The 18,497-nt window shown below is 36.8% G+C and overlaps 1 protein-coding gene across 4 annotated transcripts in view; it reads right to left on the bottom strand.

Moving 5' to 3' along the window:
- Positions 1–8,476: 8,476 nt before the first annotated feature.
- The window catches only part of LOC125227746 (nuclear receptor-binding protein homolog), a 94,421-nt gene continuing 84,400 nt past the window's right edge, over positions 8,477–18,497 (bottom strand). Inside the window, exons 4-11 of one of the 4 annotated variants that reach the window (XR_007177219.1) lie at positions 18,167–18,345; positions 16,614–16,788; positions 15,953–16,071; positions 15,586–15,736; positions 14,406–14,601; positions 13,849–13,968; positions 13,209–13,611; positions 8,477–13,130 (exon numbers count right to left, since the gene is read on the bottom strand). Coding sequence is in view for 2 of the 4 variants with exons in the window: in XM_048132059.1 (XP_047988016.1) it covers positions 13,531–13,611; positions 13,849–13,968; positions 14,406–14,601; positions 15,586–15,736; positions 15,953–16,071; positions 16,614–16,788; positions 18,167–18,345 (1,021 nt within the window). In the remaining 2 variants the exon portion in view is untranslated. Of the gene's footprint in view, positions 13,612–13,848; positions 13,969–14,405; positions 14,602–15,585; positions 15,737–15,952; positions 16,072–16,613; positions 16,789–18,166; positions 18,346–18,497 lie in introns of all 4 variants that reach the window. The other 3 variants (XR_007177218.1, XM_048132059.1, XM_048132060.1) reach the window with 3 other exon arrangements.

The following is an 18,497-nucleotide window of genomic DNA, read 5'->3' as shown; positions in this document are numbered from 1 at the left end:
TCCGTATACAGAATAAAAATAATCCATTTTTATGAAATCTTAAAAAACAATTTTATTTTTTTCTGAACTTTCCACACGATCAATTTATTTAAAGTTGTTCATTGATTTTTCTTGCAAAGTCAATCAAAACAAATTATTATCATTTTCTTCTAAATGATCAATAGATGTCGCCACATAATCGTTTCACTTATTCAATACCATTTAAATTTTATGTCCCTAATGTTGTCACGATAAATTGATTGATTTTATGTCCTACTAATTACTATAATACTAGCTAGTCATTTACTCAATGTTATCTTTTAGCAATTTTAATAACATTGATAATAAACTATTAATTTCTGTCATTTTTCGACAGTATGTTTTTTATACACGTTAAACTTTCGTGAGACATATTCAAATAATTAATTAAAATACGGTTGTACTCACGTTATTATCGCTATTGCTGCGACATGTTTTGGGCCAATTCGGAGGCCCCTCTTTAGGCATATAGGAGTTCACGCGACGGTTAAACCTCCGCAGACTAACCGCGCCGCGCGCCGCTCCGCCCGCTGCGCGCGCGCTGATAGGACGGGGGCGGGGGGCGCAGAGCAGTCTGCAGTTGTAGTTGTTGTCGAATTGGCCCGAAAAATGTCGGAGCAATAGCGATAATAACGTGAGTACAACCGTATTTTAATTAATTAGTATGTTTTTTGTTACATATTGCTAATATACCACTCTTCCTACATATACGACAGATGATGTAAAATAATGTTTATGTCTGTACTTTTTTTTATAATTTACAAAAAAAATTAAATTGTAAAAAAAATATTAAAACGCAAAACCAAAATTACCCACATTTCCAAAGTCCACAGACACCGGGCACGCACAAATTCGAACCTACATCGTTACATTAGCCAGTCTTTCGTTTATTACGCTACGCTACTTACGCCGCTAACCGCTCCACAACCTCGCAGGAAACTTACAAACTCACTTGGCGTAAAATTGTAAATAATACTAGTCAAAGAACACTCTGCACAAAATTTGTAACAAATTGCAACAAACCATCGAGAGTTCTTTAGGCACTGGTCTCAACATCAAAAGCGAGAAAGCGGTGAGCTAGCGGCGGTAGAAATGAGCCAAAACATAGTCACTTCCGTGTAAATAAGAAAGGGCGTCGAATTATTTCATTTCATTTCATTTATTTCTTGCTTTTGTGGGTTTACAATAGATCTTACAACTAGACATCAGTGCTTTTACCACAAACCCTGTTAGGGCGCTGCACATGCGCGGATCCAGGGGGGGGGGGGGGGTCATGGGGGTCATGATCCCCCCCTGGAGCCTAAGTTGGCCATACAAATAGGCCACGTGACCCCCCCCTGGGCACGAAGCTGGATCCGCGCTTGGCGCTGCATTATAACTCGTTCGCGCTATCATCGCGTCTCTTTTATTTACACGGGAGTGATCTTTTGTGCGGTTCTATGGCCGGTAACTCATCGCTTACTCGCTGGGATCAGTGGGGTAATATTCAACGGGGAATTCAAACAATCGATTTTTAAACAGGGTGATTTGTAAGTACTAACCAAACTTTGCATAGCGACTTTTGAGGTCATAATGAATAATTTTTATTATAAAAATTTTGGCTGTTTCATCATAGATTAAACATAAGAAGATCACACCATCTCAATGATCCCATACATTTAAATGCGACTGCATAAGAACGCGCATACACTACACCACAAAAAAATGTCTTGTAGCTTTCGATTATACTTGTAGATGGCGTTAAGTGTCACTTTTGACATAGATTTATGACTCGAAAGTGACACTTAACGCCAATATACAAATAATCGATGGCAACAAGGCATTTTTTGTGGCGCCATCTATGTGTGGTGTAGTGTATGCGCGTTCTTAGACGGTCGCATTTTAATGTATGGGATGGTATGATCTTCTTGTTTAAATTTAATCTATGGTTTCATACATTTCGGATGACGTCATGCCGCTCATTTCCATGAAACAGGAAAGTTTCACGTTTTCAATGTTAAACTAAAAGGCTTTGACGCGTTTTCTTTCAAAGAGTGTACAGAGTGTGATGGTACTGTAACAAACATGTATTGATTTTGTCAGAAGTCAATAAACTTGTGGTTAGAACTTGACAGTTAACGAATATAACACGGCACGGTTGTATATATTAAGCTGTCAAAAGTTGACGTTTGACAGGCATATTACAAATATGGCGGACATTACAGTACCTATTAAGATTATACTGGGGACGCTATTGCTATGTCTTGTATGGGAACCCTGCATTTTATGATTAAGCACTGAGACTTGGCACAGTTGTTCATTGGGTGGCCCTGAGTAGATAAAGATCGGGAGGCATCGAGAGCCCCCCTTAATTTAGGAGGGAGGAGGGGGGGAAGGCTGGCGCCTTCGCGCTTCTTTTGAAACTATATTTCTCTAAAACTATACAAAATAGGGCATGCGATATATCATTTTCGGATAAGTGAAAGACGAGAAATTCATTTTTGGAACAAAAAAAATGTATTTTAGAACAAAAATACAAAATAAAATGGGAAATTCTGAAAACGAGATTTTTTTTTATACATATTATTGCACATTTTATGAAAACTGTAATAGTTTTTTCTAAATAAAAAATATTATTTAATAGCTACATTTATCTAGTTTTAGAAAATGTATAATTTGTTATAGAAATATATTATAGGACGAGTGATAAAAAATAATTTACATCGCCCGATAGGGTGATTTGAATGCCCATTTCAATAAGTTTTGTCAATGATTTCAGGTATAATCACTATTTTTAACACAAGAAAGCCGTAATCATTGTATTTTATGGCTATTTTAGTGATTAATGTACTTAAAATAAAAAAAATACAAAAATTAAAAAAAAATTAAATGTGATAAGTTTTTTATAACATTATCCTATTTTGTTCTTTCTATACAATATATATGTAAAAGCAATAAATATGAATGAAAAGCCACATTTATGTAGTTTATAAAAATATATAGTTTGTTATATAAATATGTTACGAAACGCGAGATAATAATATTTTCTATATAATAAACTTTCATTATTTTGAAAGTGACGTGGCAGGGCGATCTTGATGTACGGTACGGGTCAGCTTGTATGATTCGATGAGGTGAGGTAAAGGTACTCAAAGCTCTCAAAAAGTGTAGTTATTTAGAGTACTTCAAATTAAACAACATACTCCTATATAGTCTGAATTTAACTATTTATATTACATGAAATGATCGATTGATATGATAGGTCAGATATATACATCTGATCCTAATACATCTTGTGAACTAGTAGTTATCTATATGATTTGCATAATTTATGGATAATTCTTACTTGACATATTTATTATTCCAGATCTGCGTCCTGTACTTTGGTTAACGAGTGCCGAAAATAGTTATTAACCAAAAAAGACCGCCAAATTAACAGCATTTCACCGACAAAAGCTGCCTTGCACCATTTTTGTAAGGGTTATAGGTATATCAAGGTGTCCATTTATGGGGTCAACTAAACCCAATTCAAAATTTGCCATTATTTGCTACTTGTGGCTGCACGAAAGTCTGTAATAATTGGGATTTGGGAGCCTACTTGCCCGCAACGTTGCCTGTTGCTGCAGAAACATGCCTCGAAATTGTCGGATGCAGGTGTAATAAAAAACAGTGCCGCGTAAGGTGCAACCGTAAAAAAAGACTTTTTAAATTAAATGTTCGGAGCTGATGTGCTTATGCAGTGGATATTGTGATATACACATAATTAAATTCAGACTATTCATGTTGTTTTATTTGAATAACTCAAAATAGCTACACTTTTTGAGAGCCTTGAGTACTAGCCTCGATACACATGTTTTCGTCTAGTCAGACCATTTTTTGAGGTTCTCCTTTGTACAAAAGCGATGTCTTAGTTCAAAAATCATTAATGTTTAATGCTAATACGAATCTAGTTTATTTTTATGGCACTATTGCGCAATAACTAACTATCATTGATACTGAAAGGAAGAATATGACTATTTTTATTTTATCTTTTATGGATGGGTAAAACCGATTTAAGGGGGCCCAAAGGAAGTAACTAAATTCTGCTAGTAAACTAAAAAATCTTCAAGCCTATGCATGCAGAACTGCTTTAGGAGAGGAGAACGTGATTAAGACATTTTTTTTGCAATATAAGTCACATGCAATTTTATTTTACAATCAAAATAAACTATATTATAGGACTTTAACAATTTTCTGTACTGGGTCGTGATATACCTACATGTGTAAACGTTATTAGAATAAGTATATTTCTGTATTACTAGACGAACTCCACTGCATAGCGGGTAGTAAGTACCTTTACCTCACCTCATCGAATAATGCAAGCTGACCCGTACATTAAAATTTTCATTTTCGTTATTTTTTATCTCGCGTTTCGTAATATATTTATATAACAATCTATATATTTTTATAAACTGTATAAATGTGGCTTTTTATTGATATTTATTGCTTTTAGATATATATTGTGTAGAAAGAACAAAATAGGATAATGTTAAAAAAAATTATCACATTTTTAATATTTTTTTAAATTTTTGTATTTTTTTTTATTTTAAGTACATTAATCACTAAAATAGCCATAAACTACAATGATTACGGCTTTCGTGTGTTAAAAATAGTGATTATACCTGAAATCATTGACAAAACTTATTGAAATGAGCATTCAAATCACCCTATCGGGCGATGTAAATTATTTTTTATCACTCGTCCTATAATATATTTTTATAACAAATTATACATTTTCTTAAACTAGATAAATGTAGCTATTAAATAATATTTTTTATTTAGAAAAAACCATTACAGTTTTCATAAAATGTGCAATAACATGTATAAAAAAAAATCTCGTTTTAAGATTTTCACATTTTATTTTGTATTTTTGTTCTAAAATACATTTTTTTTATTCCAAAAATGAATTCCTCGTCCTTCATTTATCCGAAAATGATATATCGCATGCCCTATTTTGTATAGTTTTAGAGAAATATGGTTTCAAAGGAAGCGCGGCGGCGCCAGCCTTCCCCCCCTCTTCCCTCCTAAATTAAGGGGGGCTCTCGATGCCTCCCGATCTTTATCTACTCAGGGCCACCCAAGGAACAACCTGTGCCAAGTCTCAGTGCTTAATCATAAAATGCAGGGTGTTGTGCAATAGCGTCCCCAGTATTAAACTGTCAAACCACGAGGTGTCCTTAGATTTTTCAGAAGAGGCACAATCAATGCATATTTGGTAAAAGTGATTATTCGTAATTTACTGATCATTGAACATATCAATTTAAAAAAAAACTGCTATTTGATACATTACCAAAATTATGTTATTGGTATAATATAAATCTGATAATACTATCAAGAATTTTTGATGCACAAAATTAATACAAAATTTTCTTCTGTTACTGTAGATGTTGACTTATTTTATTAATTAAGTAATTTCAGAATAATCACCGTCAATACTAATAAGTATTATTTAACACTTTTACGCAACGGACGTTTTAATCGAAGTTTCTTAACATATAATTTGACATTGCAGTTCTAGAGTGGATATTAAAATAAATAGAAATAGGCAAGGCATTATAAAACTTCGATGAAAACACTATGTTGTTTATGATTTAACTTTATAGTTAAAACTCAAAATGTTAAGCTGATAATTTCTATTGCATTTATTAAACTAAGTTATTCTTCTGGACGCTAGATGGCGGTACTTGTACATTTTTTTTTCACTTTATTACGGGTGTACCCAAGAAAAGTGTTACAGTTGGTAAACTGTATCTACAAGTAGGTACTACTACCGACATTTAGTTTACAATAGTCTAACTTTTAAAGCAATGGAAGTCAGTTTATTTTTTTTAAAACAAAACTGGAGGGATTGTTAGGGTTCACGTTGGCACCTAGTATTTTTGGCACCACTAGCTAATTCAAAATCAAAAGTAATATTATAAAACAAAAAAAAAAACAAGCACCAAAACGTAACAAAAAATTGGAACAACGTGAAGTTCTAGATTGTTTCAATACAAATAAAATAACATAGAAAAAACATGTTACGTGATAGTGCCATTGATTTTATATGTGCAGTGCCGTTGATTCTATATGTGTTAAACAATTAGAAGTCTCAGCATGTGTACTAAGCACATATTTTTCTAGCAAAGGACACATCTTTGTGATAAAAAAATAGAATTGTAAGTGGTAACATATTAGATCTTGAATTATTTATTTGTAGCACTATATTCTGACTCAGCTGTTGAAAATGAAACATTGTGGTGTCTTAGAAACTTAAAAAAAAATAGTTATTTTAAAAGAAGTTCAAATCTCTGGAACTACACGCATTCGAAAAGTAAAAAAAAAAGTGTTAACAAATTCAAAATGGTGTACATAAAACCTAGCACCGCTATGTGTTTAAATATAGAAATTAAAGCAGAAAAAAATTGTATAAATGCAACATCACACGTTGAATTGACCTGAAACTGATTTTAAAGTTGGCAACACTGCAAAGTTTTATTTTTAATCTGTTGGAGCAATGGTGCCAACCTTTAGGACAGTGATATGTAAATAAATTGTTAAAAATAGGTAGGCTGCAGATTTCAAAGAATTTAAAACCTTAACGCTATAGTGAGTATGTTCAATTTTCCGTATACTTACAAAACCACATTCATAAAGCTCTAGAGGAAGCCTCACTATACAAATATTATAATTAATGTATGTTTTTTTTATTAAATATTTTTTTTAAATATCATTTACACGTCCATACAAATCCTAAGCTAAAGCATTCTCGATGTTCAGACTAATCACTATGAACCTTTCCGAGTTTTCGCTATAATTTACACAATTTTCTATATTTTATACAATTTTGAAAGCGTACCAATTGGAAACTATATTATTTTCTATGTTACTTTGTTGGGACATACAAAAGTGCATTTGAGGGTACATCCGGAGTGGGTTTAGTGGATAGGGCCGTTTGCCCTTCTCGCCAGGAAAGGGAAAGCAACGGTGAGTCCCACACAGCGTGTCCAACTGAATTCTCACTCCGTGAAAAAAAAAAACACTTGTGGACCAAGCTACTATATTTTTTACATTTTGTTTAAGATTTTTCTGCATGATTATTCCCCATAATGTTGTCTACGCTTAATTCTGCGTTTTATTCTTATTTGATTTTTTTAATTACTTTGTTCTTTTTTTATTTTTACAACAGGATTATTTTGCATATTTTTGCCACAAGTTATCTACCTCTATAGTTTATATCTGGATTTTATCATCAATTTATTTTTTTATTCTATCGGATCCAATCTTTTTCCTAAACAGTGTTACTAAAAGCAAAATCGTATATCCCAACACAGCGTATTAATTAAAAATAAATTTAATTCTCATCGGAACAAGATTCACAATCGACTAGCAAAGGGGTTAATGCACGGTTGATCACGATACTTAGTTATATCACACTAATGCACGTTTTGATACGTTTCACGGTCACTGTGTGAGGGAGATAGCGCTATTTTTTTTATAGCAAGGTCTCGCTCGCACAGACCTTTGGGCCAATATTGGCGAACTGACTAGCTGAGACCATTGGAATCGAGGCGAGTAACATCAGCTTTTATAAAATTATTTTTTAAATAAGTATCACAAAATAAAGTAAGGTCGCTTAGCACTAAGAATTTAGTAACACTGGCCTGCCATTTAGGGTGATCCCATCTATCAATACTGAGTCGCATTTTGTGTATGACAAATCGCTCAATATGAAAATGCGTACGCATGATTTCCGATGCGTCGATGCTGATAGATGTGATTTCACCCTTATCACTGCTGCACACGCATACTTTATGATGTCCATCAGATATTTTTTGCAGCAATATGAAAACGAGCAGTCAGATCGCCTGATGGAAAGCGATCCCATGGACATCAGAAACACCAGGGTTGGAAGTTACTTGCTTCATGTACAATACGGAAAGCTTGTGCGATAGGGAAAGGAAATTGAGAGAATGTACAAAATTCTTCGTGTTTAGCGCCCAAACTTTAACTAGTAACATATATCGCACCATGAGTAATCGGCCTGTATTTGATATAGACATTTTTTGAAAATTTATACATTAAATAAAATTTTAAAATTACAATTGATTTAGCAAGACAAACTTTCTGTAAAATAACTCAAATGCCTCGACTCTTGGATAACAAAATGGCCAATTTTGATGGGTTATGTACCCTTTTGGATTCCGCTAGCATATTTAGAATACGTCTAAGACGGATTTTGAGTTCTGATTGTGACCAAGTGCGATTACACGGGGGATAAAAAAATATTTCGTATTAACTAAGCACTATACTATAAATTTAATTTTTAACAAGCAGAAACGTCTGCTAACGATTCTAAACATTTTTATATTAAAGGAAAAATTGGAAAAATTTACGCTTCCGGCGGGACTTGAACTCGCATCCTTTTTGCAATCCGTGCAATGCTCTTAACCAATTGAGCTACGGAAGCCACGCCGCCGGACATCGCAAATCTTTCCATGCCTTTCCTTATGTACACACGTCTTGGGGTGACGTCTAGCGCCATCTACCGACAGACTATACTATACTATATATTAAATAGCTAGTTTAGTAAAGTAAGAAAGGCTTTCTTATTTACCGGCCAAGGTGTGTATACTATTTTCTGATCGTAGTAGCCGGGAAGCGGTAACTTCGTTTAGCAATGCGGCCTGAAATTGGAAGCTTTCAGGCCGGAGGACTGGAAATATATAGGTAGGTATTAATGTTATCTCAATCTTTTGAAGTATTCAATTAAAAAAAATATTATTACGTACGAAACTTTATAATAGCAGCTTGAATATGCAAACATATATAAAATTAACAACGATATTATATAACAACAAAAAAACTTCTAAAAACCACACTTCAGAGAAAACAGCAAAGATAAAAAATATGAAAGAAATGAAAAAAAAAAAACGATTTATTTACTATTAAATATAAAAAAGAGTCATCTTGACCAAAGAAATAAAGTACTTTATTTATATAATTTACTCAGTTTATACGAAATATTTCTATTAACCCCCGCGTCCCTCGAAATTACGGCAAATGTTACGAATACCTATATAACACTTACATACAAAGACTTGACTTCATTCGTATTAAAAATACACAATTCGGCGATACAAAATCTCTTCATAAGACCCTATTATAAGAGTCGAACGGACTTTACACTGATGACTTCAATATAATGTTAAAAAAGTGTTTTTAAACGTAAAATTACAAAAAAAGTCACCATACACGATATAATCCGTTTTTATAATTTTAATTCATGAGTAACAATCGCGCTAACCAAAGACAATAATAAAAAAATCGTATTTTGAATTGAATTTTTAAGCGATGTTCTAAACTGCGACTGCGTATTTTTTTTGGTAACTTTAGTTGTCAAAAGTTTACATTTCCAATTTGAGATAACATAAAATACATGTCACCTGTAACCGATTACTAGATCTGTGAATGCTCTTTTTAGATTTTAGAACATTGTTTGCTTTTAACTTTTTGTTAATCTACTTCCAATGGATACTATGGTCGCCATGGACGGTGTGAACATTGTAAAATAAATTATTACAAATCAGTCATCAGTGTAAAATCCCGTCGACTGGCATTACATGAATACGGCGTAACTACACTAAGCGAGTACGTTTAACAACGACGAGTAACACAACCCCACATTGCTTCTTTTAGACGAACGCAATCTATAGGAGAGAAAGATCTAAATTTATTTTACTCAGCATTTATGTATAAACACCATCATATAAATTTTGTACATGGAAACTGACAAGGATTCTCAAAAACATCTCGACTTAAAATCTTGCTTGACCATTATCAGAGCGGCTCACTCCGCGACTCTTTCGCCGACCTACAAGTACATGCCGGCGGCCGCGCATTCGCGGCCCATTCAACGGTGATGATCTTCGCGCAACGCAATAGAATTCAATGTCCTCGCGTGCGGTCCGGTTGTTAATGTAGGTAAAAATTATGAAAGGCGGCATTTTGTGAAGATCAAAGCAGTGAGCTTTCTGTATTCATACTCATAATTTCAATCGCTATATATGATGAAAGACAGATAAATAGCGAATGAAGTGACGGTAAACAATATCAATAGTTATAGCGTTAGTTTAATTTTAACTATGCCAACTAGCCGATACTGTGATTTGTCAAGATTAACAATTGATGAAAGCAATCCATTGAATTACGGATGAATAAATCGACTGATGAACGTAATCGATAAATGTCAACACTAGTCTGTATTTAGAGATCGTAATATTTCTCTTATAGTTCAGAGTTCGAATGAAAGAAACAAGTTGCGATTGAGCAAACCCGCCGCATAACTCGTTAACCTAGGTGCATCGGAAGTATTAAAGAGGATATTTAGCGCCAATGGCATATAGGCTCAGAGTTAACTTAGGAAGACATACGATCCCGGACCAGTTGAATTTATAACTTTAACCCGTTTACCGCCGAAGACGTCACGCCTGCGGCTAAAACTTAACAATTTTCGCGCATTCCGACTACGTAGACGGACGCACGATCGATGTGGCGATCAAAGGGTTAAAGATGTTCAATTCAGCACCGATCAGAGCTAATACAATCTTTTTTAGTGTCATGACAAAGACAAGTCACAGAGACGTTCCATTTTTATTTACGGTGAACCTTGCGGTGACAACCAAAGAATTTATTGATGATTTGTCGACGCAAATGCAAATCAGATGGTCAATGTTAGGCACTGGTCTTACCAACAGTAAGAAAGCTATTAGTTGTCTGAGATAGAAACGAGAAAAAATAGTCACTGCCGTGGAAATAAAAGAGAGAGAGGGAGCGATTTATAGTTCATCGCTCGACGAATTATAACTCGCTCGCGCTATCATCGCCTCTCTTTTATTTACACGGGATCGACTATCTTCTGTTCGTTTCTACCGCCGATGGCTCATATCTTACTCGCTTTTGGTGACTGTGCCATACTCGGTTGTCATGATACTAAAATAAGAGTAGTATGTCTTCGAAAGTTAACTATGAGCCACGTAAAGCTTAAAGGTGTCTGACATTAAACAGCTAGTGATAACCTATGTAACAATAACATTCACACGCCAATCCAAAGCGATGTTGGACCACTGTTTCATTTTAACTATGACAAGGTAACTATTTGTAGACTTAGGTTTTCCCCAAACATATCGAAGCGACCAAAAATCGCTCGTTAGTATGAAGACGCTTATGCATCGTCATCGCTGAACGCAGCCGTACGCATGTTCATACTAACTAGCGATTTTTGGTCGCCGAAAGCCGATTTGGCGTCGATATGATTGGGGAGACCCTTAATAAAGTTTACAAATGGGTACTTGTGTATTTTATTTATACTCACTATATGATGGAATATTTTGTAAAAGCCGATTTGATTAACGAATATTTTAATCGATTTTCTGTAACTTTTTACCTGACGAGTTATGGTCGCAAATACGTTTAGTAATTACAGACGTAGTGCGAAAATTTTTTCTGTCGTATTTTTACGGAAACGTTCGTATCTGTCATGCTATTTCAGACAATGTCAGTACACCTTGTACTGAGACTGACTGAAATAGCACGACACGTTTGTACGTTTCCGTAAACATACAAAGGATAAAATTTCGCAATACATCTGTAGACGTATAGTATTTTTGCTTTCAGGTTCAGATATGGAGCGTATTCATGAATCACTCAGTATAATTTATATTTTCACTAATTAATTATTCAAATCACCTACAAAGTGACAATCGGCTGAAAGTGAGAATCTAAAGTGACTATAACTATGAAACAGGATCATGACTAAATAGTATCACTTGATCACCCACGGATAACATCTACAAACACGCTATACAATATTCCTTATCCATGCCTAAAGGTTTATAATACATTGGTAGGAACACCAGCCTACCTTGGTACCAGCCCAACAATTCATTCCTTCCGTGGGTTTAGACCAGTGGTACAGTCGAATTCATAAATATGAGCAAATTTTTTCACCTTATTGCATAGTTAAGGTAAAATGTACACATATTTATGAAGTCGACTGTATAGAATTTAGGTTTGCTTAGGATTTATCGCTTCTATATTAGGCATTCGGTTTACGTATCCAAATGTTATAAGATATATTTATTCACCAGACACGCCTAGTTTCAAATTATTTAACTAAAGGGGTCGTATGTAAACAAATGACTTTGTTATTATTGCAGATTATTCGTAAGATCGAAATTTAAAGGCACCACATCTTAAGTAGCCATTGAAAACAATATGTTATACAGGTGGCAGTTTACCAAAGTTTTTGCCAGCGACAACTTTCTAAGTATACTTCAATTTGACATATGCCAACGACAATCTCTAGATCTAGTGACAACTTAAGCAAAAATAATCAAAATCGTTCATCTAGGCAGTTTAAGATGTGATACGTTGATATTACTTTTAAGTTACATTATGATTGCCAATTAACACCGTTGTAGATGTCCAAGCGCATATTTTCTCTCTGCATTAATATTCGTTATTTATTTACCTAAAATGGTAAATAATGCGATTCTGATTCTCTTTTCCGCGCTCTAAAGATAAAACTACTTCATAGTTTCAACTAGAGCACGGTCAAATACATAACAAGAGTTTTATCTATTACTGGTAGTTCTGTACACCTAACGGTGGCAAACACACAATCAATGTAGTGTGTGCACCTAAGGCACTGGTCCCACAAGCAACTAAGCGGTGACTTTTCGGCGACAGAAATGAACAAAATACAGTCGCTCCCGTGTAAATAAAACAGAGAGCGAGCAATTTATAATTCATCGCTCGGCGAAGAACTAAACTCGCTCGCGCTGTAATATCGTTTCTTTTATCTACACGTGAGCGACTATCTTTTGTTTGTTTCTAACGCCGATAGCACATAGCTTACTCGTTTTTGCTGGGAACAGTGCCTAACGATGACAAATACATAAACAACGTAGGTGAACCTAACGGTGACAACCACTATGATACACGTATTGCACCTGTTGGTGTTAAGAATGTGCTCGTTGCGCTGCGAACAGTGTTTCCTGTTATATTAGAGGTTACCTAACGGTGACAAACGTGCTATGACACATGTATTGCATCTCTCGGTAGCGTTGAGCTGCGGACGGTGTTTCCTGTAGCTGTATTAGTGGCTACACACACTGACACATGTATTGCACCTCTCGGTAACGTTGAGCTGCGGACGGTGTTTCCTGTAGCTGTATTAGTGGCTACACACACTGACACATGTATTGCACCTCTCGGTAACGTTGAGCTGCGGACGGTGTTTCCTGTAGCTGTATTAGTGGCTACACACACTGACACATGTATTGCACCTCTCGGTAACGTTGAGCTGCGGACGGTGTTTCCTGTAGCTGTATTAGTGGCTACACACACTGACACATGTATTGCACCTCTCGGTAACGTTGCGCTGCGGTGTTTCATGTAATAGAGGCTACCTTGTAACTAGCGGCGTGGTGTCTGGCGGCGAGAGAGTGCGCACTAGCTGGCAAGCTGCGCGCGCGCACCGAAAGAGCTGCGCAGGGATTCCTCCATGAGCCGGCACAGCTTGTCGCGGTCCGACTGGAAATATTTAATAACATGTGGTTATGCGATTTTATTGGGCCTTTTAGAAAATATAATACTCAATCGCCTATAGCGAGTAGATTGCATGCTATAAATATTTTACACAGGTTTTCTCAGCTCAGGACACAGGGTCGTGATTTTCTAAAATTTTTAATTTATATAATAATTTTTTTTCTTATTTTTCACCCATTATTTGACTTTTAAGTTACGTTTTTCGGTTTAGTGTTGTCTCACCTCATGTATGAACCCGAGTTGGACCAGTTCGTGGGCGAGCTTGGGCGCGGAGTCGCGGCGGGACACGCAGCAGGTGAGCTGGCGGTTCATCTTGTCGTCCATGCGCAGCAGGATCGTCATCTGGCGGACGGGACAAACATTTAACCGGCTCGCGGGAAGGCGCAGGGCCATATTACAGGGTTTCTTCATATATAAAAATATATATATAGAATAAAGCAGACAATTTAAAATAATTAAATAAGGATCTTATGTGATCCGTAAATATTTTAACGTTATATAGTTTTCTTGTTAGGTACGCAGGGGGACATACACAGTGTCGGGATGGCCGTGTCGGCGATTATGATCATGAATTTTTTTCCAAGGGTTTTTAAATTTGAGTATAGTTCATTTATAAAAACTGAAGAGACTGAGATATAATAATCAATAGACAATATTTCGCATTTTAATTTTTTTTTCTCCGACACGGCCATCCCGATTTTGTGTACGTCCTCGTACCGGGCGGTCCAGGTGTCAGTATGAGGTGTGAGGTGGTGTGGAGGTCGGGTGGTATGTCTCACCAGCAGGTCGTGGTCGCGCGCGGCGGCGGCGTCGGGCGGCGCGTGCGGCTTGAGCGAGCACATCATGTTGACGACGCGCCGCGTCTCCACGTCGCGCGGCTCGGGCGACGCGGCCGGCGCGGGGTCGGGCGCCAGCGGGGACGCCGCGCGCGCGGCGCCGCGGTACCCGTACGCCGTCAGCGGGTAGATGCCGTATCTGGAAGGAAGTCGACGAGATTCTACTATCGACTGCAAAAGTGCATAGCGATTTTGTCACTAAATTCATTCCTAATTTCTCCGTGCGATTTTTCGGCTCCCTGTATATTTTGAAATGTTCTAATGAGAAATGGACGTCTGCCACCGTTTGTAAAAGCCATAAGAGTGATAGGAGCGTATGGCGAGAGCCTAAAGAAATACTATCGCTTAACAGGCTCGAGAACGTTTTGACGGATCATTCGAATGAGACACCAAACTTCATTTGAATTTTGCTATATAAAACATTTTTAATGTACGATTCTCAAAAAAAAAAAAACACAGAAACTACCTATCACTTGGCACTCCTTCCGATACAATTTAAAAGTTAAGTTCTGCATAGTCTTGATCTACTATGATGACGAACATTCAATCTATTTGAATCCTAGACCACTGTAAAACCTTTACACAATAAATATGATTTCTATGGCAAATAATGTAAATATTAAAACACAATATCAACCCCATAGTTACCAAGAACGGCACTAAAACTTACTGTACTTTCATGTGCTCTGAAAAGTTTATAATCCAGAAAAGGAAATCCAACAAAGTTTATATAACTTTTTACCCAACTACGGCAACGCAAAAGGAGGGTTATGATTTTGACCGATATGTATGTATGTTCACCAGTTCACCTCGCTCATAACTTCTAAAGTTCTCATTAGAATTTGACAAACGATATGTCATTCGAATCGTCATAATTGTCCGCTGGTTATAGGCTACATGAAGTCACCGCAAATGAAACATGGCGCCCGCTAGAGGTCATAATTACTCATCTAATATGATGAAGAATACGCTGTTAAAATTATTTGATGTCCTCATGTTACACCACCATGTATGTATGTATCAATAAGACAGGATCAAGAGTGGCCCAGAATTCAAATTGATTGACCGTAGTTGATATTAGAAAAGCGAACAAGCTAAATTTTATCCCCCGTGGAACACTTACTTGACATCCTCGACGAATTTCTCGAGTTTCTCCTGGTGTGGGGGTAGATCTCGAACTGTAATCTCATGTAACTCCCCACCGCGAATACACGTAGCGAGCGCTTCGCCGTTCGAACCGACCACCTCATCTGTTATCGTTTCCGATATATTTGCTAGAAAATAAGACATCAATGTTAGTAAATAAATAAAACACACGACTCTCAATCGACTTTCAAGAATTACCGGTATCGAGTAGTGGAAAAATTTGAAAAAAAAAATAAATGGCCACAAACACAACAAGCAGAGATAAAGATGAGAACCGTAATTGATGGTTTTACTTTACGGCCATATCAACATGAGTTTTGTCGTTGTTGACTATGTTCACGTACCTGAGGTGTTGACGAGCGTATGTGCCGCGAGAAGCTTCAGCGAGTGCACTTCGAAGAGTAACGGGTGGAAGAGGAGCTCGCGCGCCGTTGGCCTCTGAGCTGGGTCCTTGTTTATACACCTATAAGACGAAAATACTGAATCTAAAACTTGGCCTCTAGCTATCAGGCTATAACCTGTCAGGTTACCGCGAGAAATCTGAACGATTTAGCCGATCTTTACAGAAACGAAATAAATTTGTGTTCTCTAAATTTTAAACGAGCCTTTAGAGGCACTAGTTTTCATTTGTGTCACAACTGGGAATGTTTCCATGACCAGTGGGATACTCCGATTTCGGTCGATTCCGACTGCATTCGGCACAGATAAGATAACTTGATTTTTGACAACCCTAAATGGCCGAAAGGGACATTCAATTGTTTCCATGATGGAATAAAATCTGGTGGAATTTCATATCCAAGGTGGCGGGAATATCGTCTATTACTCATTACTCAACATTTACCTGTATTACAGTGCGCGCGACATGTTTATTAGTCACGTGGCACCCTGAGTCCCCGTTACCTTGGATCTGTAATATTCCACTCGGCCTATAATGCCCGACATAATGAGTCAAAAGTCCATGCGTATTCAACTTTTTTCTACATTGTAAATGTTTTTAAAGTTTACCTGTATATGAAGTCCTTCTGCCTCGGCTCCTCAAGAGACTCAACAGTGCGCGCGATATGTTCATCAGTGACGTGGCTGCCTGAGTCCCCGTTGCCCTGAATCTCTAGTGCTGCCGTCTCCAAAGCACACATACCGAAGGAGTATATGTCCATGGCGGGTGTCACCATTTGTGATGCTGGAAGTAAGGAGTATTGATAAGTTTTATATCTTGGGGATGGCAAAAGCAGCTGGTCTGTGCTGAAGAAAAAAAATTAAATTGTGACGCGAAATCAACAGTTTAAGTGTTGCCATTAGGTAATTTTCATTTCATTTTACATTTGATCCTAGGCGTAGGTATCTATGATATTCTCCATTGAAAATTACCACAAGTACTATGTATCTACTTGATCTACTTTATCCCATGACCAGCCATTCTTGAAGGTTATCAATAATATGGTAAAATTGAACGACTATTTTAACCCCTTGTACGTCTATTATGTGAGCTGCTTCATCGTTGAACTTATCCGAAAGCATAGAGATTAAGATATAGCTGCGCGCTGCAGTAATTGACGGTCAGAGGGTTAAAACAGTTTTTTTGGTGTTTTATGATGTGCGTCCTTATATTGTAGGTATGTATTTTATTTGTCGTTACACTCGTTACGAATTTTATCAAGTTTCTTGAACTAAATTTGTCACTCGCCGAGTTAATCGAGTGTAATAAATGCATATACACTATGTATATACTTGAGTAATAATGAGACAGAATTATCGAGGCGAATGAATTGCCAATGGTGCGTGATGTGGAAATGGTGTGCGTATCACTAACGTACCGTTTTCCATCCCAATTTGGGCTGTGTCGTTGAAAACACACAAAAATATTTAGAATTTTGATCACAAGAGCTCAACGAGGGTGCGGTGTGCTGATGACGGGAGGACTTACGGAACTAACTTGTTCCGTTTATTGTCCTTTGAGTCGTCGGCAACCCGAACCCTCCTTGGAACTTGTACACTCCTTTTTGCTGTGTACTTAACACAGCAAAAGGGAATGTACAAGTTTCTAATGGGGTGGCAACGCGCATGTGACACTGTTTGAGTCGCAGGCGTCCATAGGTTACGGTGACCGCTTTACATCAGGCGGGCCGTATACTTGTTTGCCACCGACGTAGTATAAAAAAAAAAAAACAAGATCAATTTAATGTCACTAAATGAAAATTTTATATAAATCAATAAAATAAATATATATACAACATTGTAGGACAAACACAGAAAAAGTAGTCAATTGATATTGGACAATGCATACAAATACGAGAATTTACATAGAATGTATAAATAGAAAACCAAAAAATATATTTCGCAGCGCTGTGCCTAATTACTTTCGAAAGATTTTATAGAGACCAAAAATTCTTCTGACGAATCATTATGATGAAATGGATGAGCTAGAAGTTAAAACCAGTAAGCACATTCCGGATCATCACTAGAGCGTTGTACTATTTTTACTGTATGGTGAACTTATCTAAGCAGATAAACGCTGCTCTGTCAAAATAAATAAAAGAACGAGATGGTTTATAACTTACAGGCATATTCAGGAGCGATGAGGTGCATATTCCTCATGTTCTCCCGACAGGTCTTCACGTGATGGTGTATCGCGTCAGGGGCGACCGAGCCGATTTTCACCAGACCGTTGTGCTGGATGAAGATCGTGTCGCAGGTGAGGTTCCCGTGGACTATGGGGGGCACGCAGCCGTGGAGGTAGCTGGGAAGGTAATATTACATGAATTGCAAAAAAGAACATTAAAATTTAACGAACTGTGGTAGCAGCTGAATAAAGGTCGACAAGAAGAAGGAATGAAACGTAGATAGAGAGATATGGAAGAAAAAGACGTGGTGCACCGACCCCAAGTAATC

The sequence above is a fragment of the Leguminivora glycinivorella genome, chromosome 7 (genome assembly GCF_023078275.1).
Source record: "Leguminivora glycinivorella isolate SPB_JAAS2020 chromosome 7, LegGlyc_1.1, whole genome shotgun sequence".
NCBI lineage: Eukaryota > Metazoa > Arthropoda > Insecta > Lepidoptera > Tortricidae > Leguminivora > Leguminivora glycinivorella.
Note: the sequence above shows the minus strand (reverse complement) of the source record. Positions and strands in the feature narration are given on the sequence as shown.